Below are 12,666 nucleotides of genomic sequence, written 5' to 3'. Positions count from 1 at the left end.
GTCCGAGTGGCTGGTCTCAGACGATCTTGGAGGTGAACATGCTGGATGTGGAGGTCCTGGGCTGGTGTGGTTACACGTGGTCTGCGGTTGTGAGGCTGGTTGGATGTACTGCCAAATTCTCTGAAACGCCTTTGGAGACGGCTTATGGTAGAGAAATGAACATTCAATACACGAGCAACAGCTCTGGTTGACATTCCTGCTGTCAGCATGCCAATTGCACGCTCCCTCAAATCTTGCGACATCTGTGGCATTGTGCTGTGTGATAAAACTGCACCTTTCAGAGTGGCCTTTTATTGTGGGCAGTCTAAGGCACACCTGTGCACTAATCATGGTGTCTAATCAGCATCTTGATATGGCACACCTGTGAGGGGGGATGGATTATCTCAGCAAAGGAGAAGTGCTCACTATCACAGATTTAGACTGGTTTGTGAACAATATTTGAGGGAAATGGTGATATTGTATATGTGGAAAAAGTTTTAGATCTTTGAGTTCATCTCATACAAAATGGGAGCAAAACCAAAAGTGTTGCGTTTATATTTTTGTTGAGTATACATACACACACACACACATACACATACACACACACATACATACACACATACACATATACACACACATACATACATACGTATACATACACACACACACACATACACATACACACACACATACATACACACATACACACACACACATACACACACATACATACACACATACACACACACACATACACACACACATACACACACACATACATATACATACACATACATACACACACATATATACACATATATATACATACACATACATATATACACATATATACATACACATACATATATACACATATATATACATACACATACATATATACACATATATATACATACACATACATATATACACATACATACATATACATATATACACATATCAATCAATCAATCAATCAATTTTTTTATATAGCACCAAATCACAACAAACAGTCGCCCCAAGGCGCCTTATATTGTAAGGCAAGGCCATACAATAATTATGTAAAACCCCAACGGTCAAAACGACCCCCTGTGAGCAAGCACTTGGCTACAGTGGGAAGGAAAAACTCCCTTTTAACAGGAAGAAACCTCCAGCAGAACCAGGCTCAGGGAGGGGCAGTCTTCTGCTGGGACTGGTTGGGGCTGAGGGAGAGAACCAGGAAAAAGACATGCTGTGGAGGGGAGCAGAGATCGATCACTAATGATTAAATGCAGAGTGGTGCATACAGAGCAAAAAGAGAAAGAAACAGTGCATCATGGGAACCCCCCAGCAGTCTACGTCTATAGCAGCATAACTAAGGGATGGTTCAGGGTCACCTGATCCAGCCCTAACTATAAGCTTTAGCAAAAAGGAAAGTTTTAAGCCTAATCTTAAAAGTAGAGAGGGTGTCTGTCTCCCTGATCTGAATTGGGAGCTGGTTCCACAGGAGAGGAGCCTGAAAGCTGAAGGCTCTGCCTCCCATTCTACTCTTACAAACCCTAGGAACTACAAGTAAGCCTGCAGTCTGAGAGCGAAGCGCTCTATTGGGGTGATATGGTACTACGAGGTCCCTAAGATATGATGGGACCTGATTATTCAAAACCTTATAAGTAAGAAGAAGAATTTTAAATTCTATTCTAGAATTAACAGGAAGCCAATGAAGAGAGGCCAATATGGGTGAGATATGCTCTCTCCTTCTAGTCCCCGTCAGTACTCTAGCTGCAGCATTTTGAATTAACTGAAGGCTTTTTAGGGAACTTTTAGGACAACCTGATAATAATGAATTACAATAGTCCAGCCTAGAGGAAATAAATGCATGAATTAGTTTTTCAGCATCACTCTGAGACAAGACCTTTCTGATTTTAGAGATATTGCGTAAATGCAAAAAAGCAGTCCTACATATTTGTTTAATATGCGCTTTGAATGACATATCCTGATCAAAATGACTCCAAGATTTCTCACAGTATTACTAGAGGTCAGGGTAATGCCATCCAGAGTAAGGATCTGGTTAGACACCATGTTTCTAAGATTTGTGGGGCCAAGTACAATAACTTCAGTTTTATCTGAGTTTAAAAGCAGGAAATTAGAGGTCATCCATGTCTTTATGTCTGTAAGACAATCCTGCAGTTTAGCTAATTGGTGTGTGTCCGTCTGGCTTCATGGATAGATAAAGCTGGGTATCATCTGCGTAACAATGAAAATTTAAGCAATACCGTCTAATAATACTGCCTAAGGGAAGCATGTATAAAGTGAATAAAATTGGTCCTAGCACAGAACCTTGTGGAACTCCATAATTAACTTTAGTCTGTGAAGAAGATTCCCCATTTACATGAACAAATTGTAATCTATTAGACAAATATGATTCAAACCACCGCAGCGCAGTGCCTTTAATACCTATGGCATGCTCTAATCTCTGTAATAAAATTTTATGGTCAACAGTATCAAAAGCAGCATTGAGGTCTAACAGAACAAGCACAGAGATGAGTCCACTGTCCGAGGCCATAAGAAGATCATTTGTAACCTTCACTAATGCTGTTTCTGTACTATGATGAATTCTAAAACCTGACTGAAACTCTTCAAATAGACCATTCCTCTGCAGATGATCAGTTAGCTGTTTTACAACTACCCTTTCAAGAATTTTTGAGAGAAAAGGAAGGTTGGAGATTGGCCTATAATTAGCTAAGATAGCTGGGTCAAGTGATGGCTTTTTAAGTAATGGTTTAATTACTGCCACCTTAAAAGCCTGTGGTACATAGCCAACTAACAAAGATAGATTGATCATATTTAAGATCGAAGCATTAAATAATGGTAGGGCTTTCTTGAGCAGCCTGGTAGGAATGGTAGGTATGTATGTATACACATATACACATACATACACATACATACATACATACACATATACACTGGAAGATCTGCAAGGAACTGGAGTTGGAAGTCAAAGAACATGTCTGGGAGCACGAGCCAACACCAGTCTCATCCAATGGAAAAATAACGATCTTCTACGACAAAGAGATCCCAGCAGGAAGACACATAGAAGGAGGTGCAATCAAACCTGATATTGTCATCTGGAACAAGCAAGAGAAAACAGCCAAAATCATTGATGTGACAGTCCCCAATGACTACGGCCTGAATCGAGCTGAAAGGGGAAAGATCTCAAAATACCAAGACCTAAAAAATGACCTAAGAACAACATGGTCATTGAAAGACATCGATATCATTCCAGTTGTGGTAGGAGCAACAGGCCTGATGAAGAAGAACCTGAAGAAATACCTTGAGGCAATCCCCGGTCACCCAAGTGCACATGAGGTGCAGTTGTCTGCGATTAAGGGAACGATCACCATCTTGAAGAGAGCCCTCGGATACAATGCCAGATCTGGTTAAGATAACTATAGAACCTAGGATGCAACTTTAGACCCCAGGTTTGGGGCCCATTGCATTCTACTAAAAAAACATCAAAGATAAATGAAAAAACAAAAGACATATACACACACACATATATACACATATATACATTCACACATATACACACACACATATATACACATATATACATTCACACATATACACACACACATATATACACATACACATATATACACATTCACACATATATACACATATACACATACACATATACATATATATACATATACACATATATACATATACATACACTCAACAAAAATATAAATGCAACACTTTTGGTTTTGCTCCCATTTTGTATGAGATGAACTCAAAGATCTAAAACCTTTTCCACATACACAATATCACCATTTCCCTCAAATATTGTTCACAAACCAGTCTAAATCTGTGATAGTGAGCACTTCTCCTTTGCTGAGATAATCCATCCCACCTCACAGGTGTGCCATACCAAGATGCTGATTAGACACCATGATTAGTGCACAGGTGTGCCTTAGACTGTCCACAATAAAAGGCCACTCTGAAAGGTGCAGATTTGTTTTATTGGGGGGGGGATACCAGTCAGTATCTGGTGTGACCACCATTTGCCTCATGCAGTGCAACACATCTCCTTCGCATAGAGTTGATCAGGTTGTCAATTGTGGCCTGTGGAATGTTGGTCCACTCCTCTTCAATGGCTGTGCGAAGTTGCTGGATATTGGCAGGAACTGGTACACGCTGTCGTATACGCCGGTCCAGAGCATCCCAAACATGCTCAATGGGTGACATGTCCGGTGAGTATGCCGGCCATGCAAGAACTGGGACATTTTCAGCTTCCAAGAATTGTGTACAGATCCTTCAACATGGGGCCGTGCATTATCCTGCTGCAACATGAGGTGATGTTCTTGGATGTATGGCACAACAATGGGCCTCAGGATCTCGTCACGGTATCTCTGTGCATTCAAAATGCCATCAATAAAGTGCACCTGTGTTCTTCGTCCATAACAGACGCCTGCCCATACCATAACCCCACCGCCACCATGGGCCACTCGATCCACAACATTGACATTAGAATACCGCTCACCCACACAGCGCCACACACGCTGTCTGCCATCTGCCCTGGACAGTGTGAACCGGGATTCATCCGTGAAGAGAACACCTCTCCAACGTGCCAAACGCCAGCGAATGTGAGCATTTGCCCACTCAAGTCGGTTACGACGACGAACTGGAGTCAGGTCGAGACCCCGATGAGGACGACGAGCATGCAGATGAGCTTCCCTGAGACGGTTTCTGACAGTTTGTGCAGAAATTCCTTGGTTATGCAAACCGATTGTTTCAGCAGCTGTCCGAGTGGCTGGTCTCAGACGATCTTGGAGGTAAACATGCTGGATGTGGAGGTCCTGGGCTGGTGTGGTTACACGTGGTCTGCGGTTGTGAAGCTGGTTGGATGTACTGCCAAATTCTCTGAAACGCCTTTGGAGACGGCTTATGGTAGAGAAATGAACATTCAATACACGAGCAACAGCTCTGGTTGACATTCCTGCTGTCAGCATGCCAACTGCATGCTCCCTCAAATCTTGCGACATCTGTGGCATTGTGCTGTGTGATAAAACTGCACCTTTCAGAGTGGCCTTTTATTGTGGACAATCTAAGGCACACCTGTGCACTAATCATGGTGTCTAATCAGCATCTTGATATGGCACACCTGTGAGGTGGGATGGATTATCTCAGCAAAGGAGAAGTGCTCACTATCACAGATTTAGACTGGCTTTTGAACAATATTTGAGGGAAATGGTGATATTGTGTATGTGGAAAAAGTTTTAGATCTTTGAGTTCATCTCATACAAAATGGGAGCAAAACCAAAAGTGTTGCGTTTATATTTTTGTTGAGTGTACATACATAGACATACACAAATGAATGTTACTGTACAAGTTCACAATTACAACTGACAACACAAAACTCATACTTTTTTAGATACGAACATATCTTGAAAACATTTTTTTATGTTGATTTTTAAACTGATTGATATTTGGACATCGTTTGAGTTCATCCGTCAGGTTATTCCATAATCTAGGGCCACACATGGAGACACACAAACCTTTCCTGGTCGTCCGAATGCCAGCAATTTTAAAATGATACAAGCCCTGTAAATTATATTTTCCTTCTATCTCTGTAAAATATTCTTGAATTCTAAATGGCACTTGTTTATTTTTCACTTTGTGCATTAATTGAACAGTCTTGAACGAAATCATATCATTAAGTTTTAATATCTGAGATTTAATGAACAGTGGGTTGGTGCGGTCTCGATAACCTGCATTATGAATTGTCCTTAATGCTCTTTTTTGAAGACTGAATAATGGTTGCAATGTAGTTTTGTAATTGTTGACCCAAACGTCAGCGCAATAAGTCAAGTAGGGTGCAACCAATGAACAATAGAGAGTATGTAGTGCTCTGCAATCAAGAACATGCTTTACTTTATTTAATACTGCAATACTTTTTGATACCTTCATTTGAATATGCTGAATATGAGCTTTCCAATTAATTTTTCCTCAATAATGACACCTAAAAACTTGTTCTCTTTGACACGCTTTATGTTTACCCTATGTATATTTAACTGAATTTGTATATCTTTTTTTTATAATTTCCAAATAACATCAATTTAGTTTTAGACAAATTTAATGATAATTTGTTAATGTTAAACCATCTCTTTAACTTTATCATTTCTGTTCCTAAATCAAATTATAATTGTTGCAGATTTTCCCCTGAGCAAAACAGGTTTGTGTCATCTGCAAAGAGCACAGTTTTAACCAGATCTTTACATAAATCATTAATGGATAAAATAAATAATTTTGGCCCAACACAGAACCCTGTGGTAGCCCACAAATGATGTCCAGATATGAAGAACAGTATTCCCTGAGTTTAACAAACTGCTCTCGGTTTTGTAAGTAACTTTTAATCCAATCCAGAGCAACGCAGAGTTTCTTGACGAGACTAAGTGAACTTCTATGCACGCAAATCACTAATGGTGCATTTACACATGAGCAAGACGCGTTATGAATGTCATTTTTCTGTCATTCGTGACACATTCCTGACATTCTTAATGTGACTGATCTGAATAGGTTTCTTAATAGTGCGTGTTGGTGCGTGATATTCTTGATATTCGTGGAGCATGTTTTTGGCTGTCAAAAAAAATCTTCCACGAATGTCACACTCCACCCTCATTTCGTCTCACGTCGTGGAGGTCGCAACTGAGCGTGTTGATCCGTCTTGATGAGTAGTGATCCTTAATAGAACGTGATAACGTTCGTAGTGGTTCCTGTGATGGTTCTTGGAGTCCAAACTGTCACGCGTTATTACGAAGTGACACGGAAACTGTCAAGTTTTGACACGACTTGTAACGCGGCGTCACATTTCACTTTGTGCCGCGATGAATCAGTTTTCTGTCACGTGCGCACAATTAAACTTGGCTCCACAGCGTTCAGTTTGATGCAGTATGCCGAAGAGGAACAGTGACGCGAAGTCAGCCAAGTGTCGTTCCACAGTTCCTGCTGAAGCTCCTCAGGACGCTCCTGCAGGTGTTCCACCTGCTGTTATTGAGCGGGAGAACGAATCTGAGCCAGAGGAGCGAGAGGAGACTCATGTACAGCCAGACATCTCTGCACCTCCTCCAGTCCGGTGGAGGAAGAAGCGCGCGCACAATTAAACCCTGCTGCCCCGCATTTAGTTTGACTGCTGACACCAAGTCGGCTAAAAGTCTCATTTCAGTGCGCTCCTGCAGGTGTTCCACCTGCTGCATGTGCCTGATGTTTGGGAAAACGCACGAGACGAGAGCTGCATGAAGCCACACATCTGGCTCTGTGCGTCTCCTCCTCCTCCTCTGTGCACCAATCCATGGCACAGAGCCCAACTACGCATGCAGTCACAAAGTTCTTCTGAAAAACTGGAGCGATCTGGATGAATATGGGTGTATGTGTGGAGACAATTCACCTCATTCACAATGGGCCTCATGTATCAACATTGCGTACGGCGATATTTGAGCGTATATGGGGTGTACGCCAAAATGGCTGCTACTTGGCATTTATCAATGTGGTCGTTGGCGTACGCTGCGCTGAAAATATACACCAGGTCGAGAGGTGGCGTAAATTATACACCAAAATGAACCAGCGCTGGAATCCACATAAAAATGAAGATGATCAACATGATAAACAGTGCCATTATACAAATCAATGCATATGTTACATAAATAACACTTTCCTGATTATACTACATAATAATCAATACAAATCCCGCCTTTGTTATGGAGCACGATCCGTGGTCACAGCGCTGACAGGAAGGAAAGCGCTGCTCGCCCTTTTCTCCAGACTTCGAGCCTGGAGCCAGAGCAGCGCTGAGCTTAACTTCATGTAGTGTGATCGTCATTCCCTTAATTCGCCCGTGCTGCAACCAGGTTTTGTCGTCGCCATTCGGTTGTCACAATAAAATAAATACAGAAATAAATTTAAAAAATAAAGAAATCTGACAGATTAGGCGTGTCTTATTAATTGAGCGAGCAAATATCCACATGTCAAGAATTATTGACATGTGAAAAGAGAATACAGTGGTCCCTCGCTATAACGCCGTTCACCTGTCGTGGCCTCGGAGTCTCGCGGAGTATTTAGTCCAATTTTGCATGCTTTTTTTTTTTTTTTTTTAAACAGTGTTCTGTGTATCTGTTTAGAAGAATCTTGTTGCCCAGAAGAGAAAAGAGCGCCAACAACTACTCGTAATTGTGTTTGTCACACGGAAACACACACCTGCTGCAGCGAGATGTGAGTGGGAAAAGGCGCAGCGTCAGGACGCAGAGGAGCGATCTGTGACATACTGGTCAGTCACTATTAATAATTTGTGTCCGACCTCGTTCGTTGATCGTTAAAATTAATTCATTAGTTCTAAATGCCATCATAATTATTTATAGGAAAACGTTCTATTTTTATTTCTCAAACAAATGTTTGGGCCTGAAAACAGTTTGGTATTATTTTCCTACTAAGGTTTGAACTTTGAGAGTGTTTACACCGAGAGAAAAGTGAGAAAATGTTCATGCCTGATTGAGAACATGTATAAACTGTGTAGTGAGGGGTTTTTACAGCTTTGAAACATCTATAATAATTGTAAAAAATAACGCTGACTACGTCACGGTTTCGCGTATTTCGGGCTATTTTTTAGAACGTAACTCCAGCGATTAATGAGGGACCACTGTAACACTTTATTGATTATATACTACAAAACAATTGATACGACGGCTGCTTTTGACGCTCTATTGGCACGCGTCGTGATTGGTGGAGTTCTTTTTCATTGCTGTCTTTCCGGCTTCAGTGTCGTAAAATGAGGGTGTGTCTGAAGCGGAGTCTGAATATTTATGGGCGTGTTTATTATAATTACGATCGTTTCCACCCGCCGCATTTTTCAAGATCACATCAGGCGTACGCCAGAAATGGGCAGGTACGCACTGCTTGATGCATGTCACGGCGACTTTGGTGTATTTCAAGTTTACGCCGTAAATTTACGCCACAAGTGCGCAACATTGATACATGAGGCCCAATGTGACAGAACATAACGATGCGCTGTTACTCGCAATAGCGTGCAACAACACGGAATACTATTCTTGACCATGCATAATGGTTCCTGATAATTCTCCAGCAACATGTGCCATTAATCGTAACGCGTGGTAACAGGTTGCAGCAGTTCCTGAGGACTCCTGATGCCTCTGCCCCGAATTATCACATTCGTGATCAGTGGCCAAGAATGTGTACTTCGTGGCATTCGTGACTTGTCGTCATTATGTGTAAACGCAGCTTAACTTGCCCGGAATTAAAATGGCGATCACGCCTCCTTGTCGGCACATGGCTCAGCGCTACTGCGCTCTCTAGTTCTTATATACAGCTCCATGGCTGCAGCTGAGAGAGAGCACACAGTGAAAAGAACAACAAAAAAAAACTCTGTCAAAGTCTTCCAATAAAAGAGCTCCTTCTGCTTGCATAGCTCCAGAAATTCATTTATAGGCTTTATTTTTACAGTTGAAAGCCTTCATTTTTCCAAAGTTTTCTCAAATACGATGTGAGAGAGAGAGAGAGAGAGAGAGAGAGAGAGAGAGAGAGAGAGAGAGAGAGAGAGAGAGAGAGAGAGAGAGAGAGAGAGAGAACAGCAGACGCTACACACTAAAAAAGCAGCTAAGCAATTTTAATAAACAATCATCTTCACCACACAGCCTCAGTGAAACAGTAAAGTGTGAAAAACTGATTCAGAAAGTTTTTCATCCAGGATTTTATCATTAAAAGAGCAGATTTATTCCTTTACTTCTTCTAGTTCCTTCTTACATATTTATTTTTTTCATTTTCTTTTGTTTATTGTTGTTTATGCACCAATGACACCAGATCAGATTACTTGTATGTGAGAATTTACCTGGCAATATATTTGATTCTGATTCTAATTTGACAATCAAATCAGTCCAGATTTAGCTTTTGTTCAAACAAGACAATTAGGTGTTATATTGCTTTTTTAAAAACTATGCAAACCCATTCGAAAATGCTGAAAAAAAAAAAAAGCTAAACTGTCAACATGACAGAAAAAACTCTGCCTGTCTTACTGTATTAAAGGTAGGTACAGTGTGTCATTTTTGAAGAAGACAGCAAATGCTATGTCCATCAAATATTAATGTGTTTTTAAACTTTAAGATTATTTATTTTATTAACTCAGACAGAAAAGTAAATGCAAAAAAGAACTTTGATATTTGATATTTTGCAACATGCGCCACCTCAGGTGATAATTTCCAACAGCACCGCTATACTAAAAATTTTGGGGGAGAACCCTGATTGGATTCACCTGCGTAAGGAGGTCAAGGGTCAATGAGCTTACCAAATTAGTGCTAAATGTATTCAAATTAATAAAATAGCATGGGTGACCAAATTTATGCACCTGCCAAATAATTACTGCGCACTTTCTGGAAATACTAGAAACTTCATTTCACTTCTCAAATCTCATTGTGTTTGTCTGCTATATGATATATTTTTCACTGAAATTTCTTTGCATACAACTGTATATCCCTTTGTGCAACACTTACTCAGGGTTGTTTGTGATTACTAGCATAGTGGTAGTTAATAATAAACTTGGTCACACTGACGATTAATATAACTTGTATACCTTACTTATTAAAATTTTGTATTATTCTTTACATTTAAGATTTCTGAAATGTTACTATTTGAAGATATTCTTTGTCCAGTTTCTCTTTTTTGAAAAGACTGGGTCCCTTTTAGGAAATGGACATCACTTAGTATCATAGCTTTTCATGGATATATGGATGCCACTTAACACAAAAATCGCACTTTAAAAAAAGCCATTTTTATGAATTTTCAAAGCAAAATGCTACTGCCTAGCACTAGCTATAGTTACAAATCAGTGCCATATTCTAATTTACCAATGTAAAATACACCAATTCATCAATAAGGGCTTTTCAATTTGCTAAATTGTGATTTTGCCTTTTTATACACAATCGTGTTAATAAAAAAAAAAATCGCAATTTTTCCAATTTTCAATTGAAAATGCTGGTAGCTAGATTTATTTTTATATTACAATAAATGTCATATTCATACTCAACACCCCAAAATGCACTATTTTATTGCTAAGGCCTTCTACATTTCAAAACTGTTTTTAATTGACACACCCTCCTGTAACATTGTTAATTATTACATTGTCATGCTCTGAAGTTTCTTTTAAAGTAGATTTCAGGCTAATTATAACCTAGGGTTTGTTCTTAAATAGTGCTGAGTATAGGGGCTTGTTCTGAGACACACAGCCCACCTCTGCACTTGATTTTTGTTCATTCAGTTGAAAGCAATGCCGGTCAAAGGCTAAGGTCAGGCTAACTTTATGATCAGATGTTTTAAAAATTTTATTGACATTTTGTTAGGCAAACCTGTATATGGATATTTCCACAATGAAGCAGACCACGCAACCGGCCACTTATAATAATGTGTTCGCATACTGAGTGGTGACAAGGCAGAAGCTTTCTACAAATGGTCAAAGTAGCCAGCAGACATGACAGTAGAGACACCTGTCCCTCACTGACAGTGCCGGTACTTGTCATAATTAGTAACAATGTTTTGATACAACATACGACAAGCATGAGCCTGCGGGGGATTTGTGAAGATATTTCATGACATGGAAGTATACCACCACAATCATAAAGACATATGCTTATGAAACTTACGTTCTGCCATGTCCATCGGTGGAAAGCAGCACTGCATCTGAGATGTTCTTTAGTCGGATTTCCTCTTTTTGAAGCTGAGTGCAGAAAAAACTGGTACTGCTCCAGTTCTCATACTGAAGACTAGGGCATTCCTCACCTTTTCCACCACTGCCTTCTCTTTTTTCCTCTTGGTACAGCTTATAACTAGAAGCCAGATGAGTGCTGTGTCTTGTGTCCAAAGGGGATATGACTTGATGGTATTTTCCCTGTGAAAAAGCATTGGACTGTGGACTGGGGATCATTTCATCTGATTCATCACTATTGTAGCCTGCACCCTGATAAGGTGATATAGCATATGAAGAATAGTAGATGTTGCTCTTATTATTTGGAGGTGTTTCAACACTCGCCATGAAGCAGTCTGTCATTCTGGGCAAGTGCTTTTCAGCATCATACTGAACGGAGTAGCTGGCTAATTGTTGCCATGATCCCTGAAATTTATCATTGTATTCAGGCAACTGCTCAGGAGATACCGGAGAGTCACAGGGAGAAAAGGTCTGAGACGGAGGACTGCAGATGTTGCCAGTCTTCAGATCTTCCTCCAACACTTCAATGATAGCTGCCAGCTCCTCCAGGCTTTTTGTATGATGTTTTCTCTACAATGAGACAGTAAAAATGTTTAGATTCCTTTAAATGCTGCCCAGAACTACGATTTCATTTACAAAAAGGTTCCTTCATTCATTTTCTGCTGCTTCTCTGGGTCCGGGTCATGATGGTAGTAGACCAAGCAGCTCATTCCACTCTTCCCTATCCTCAGCCAAGTCCGACAACTCTTCCAGGGGAATCCTGAGCCATTCCCCAGCCATCTGGAAATATACAATCCCACCAGTGGGGTCTTCCCTAGGAACACCTCCCAGTTGAACATCACAAGAAGACCACCACAGGGAGTCGACCAATGGGCATCCTAAACACATGCCTGAACCACCTCAGCCGGCTCCTTTCAATATGAAGCAGCAGCGGCTCTACTTCA

At 40.5% G+C, this 12,666-nt stretch overlaps 1 protein-coding gene across 1 annotated transcript in view; it reads right to left on the bottom strand.

Moving 5' to 3' along the window:
* The window catches only part of zgc:113279 (uncharacterized protein LOC553749 homolog), a 111,831-nt gene that overhangs the window by 68,794 nt on the left and 30,371 nt on the right, over window positions 1–12,666 (bottom strand). Inside the window, exon 5 of the mRNA XM_034168197.1 lies at window positions 11,661–12,292. Coding sequence (XP_034024088.1) covers window positions 11,661–12,292 — 632 coding nt within the window. The remainder of the gene's footprint in view (window positions 1–11,660; window positions 12,293–12,666) is intronic.

This window comes from Thalassophryne amazonica, chromosome 4, assembly GCF_902500255.1.
Source record: "Thalassophryne amazonica chromosome 4, fThaAma1.1, whole genome shotgun sequence".
Taxonomy (NCBI): domain Eukaryota; kingdom Metazoa; phylum Chordata; class Actinopteri; order Batrachoidiformes; family Batrachoididae; genus Thalassophryne; species Thalassophryne amazonica.
This window is presented reverse-complemented; position numbering and strand designations above follow the sequence as displayed.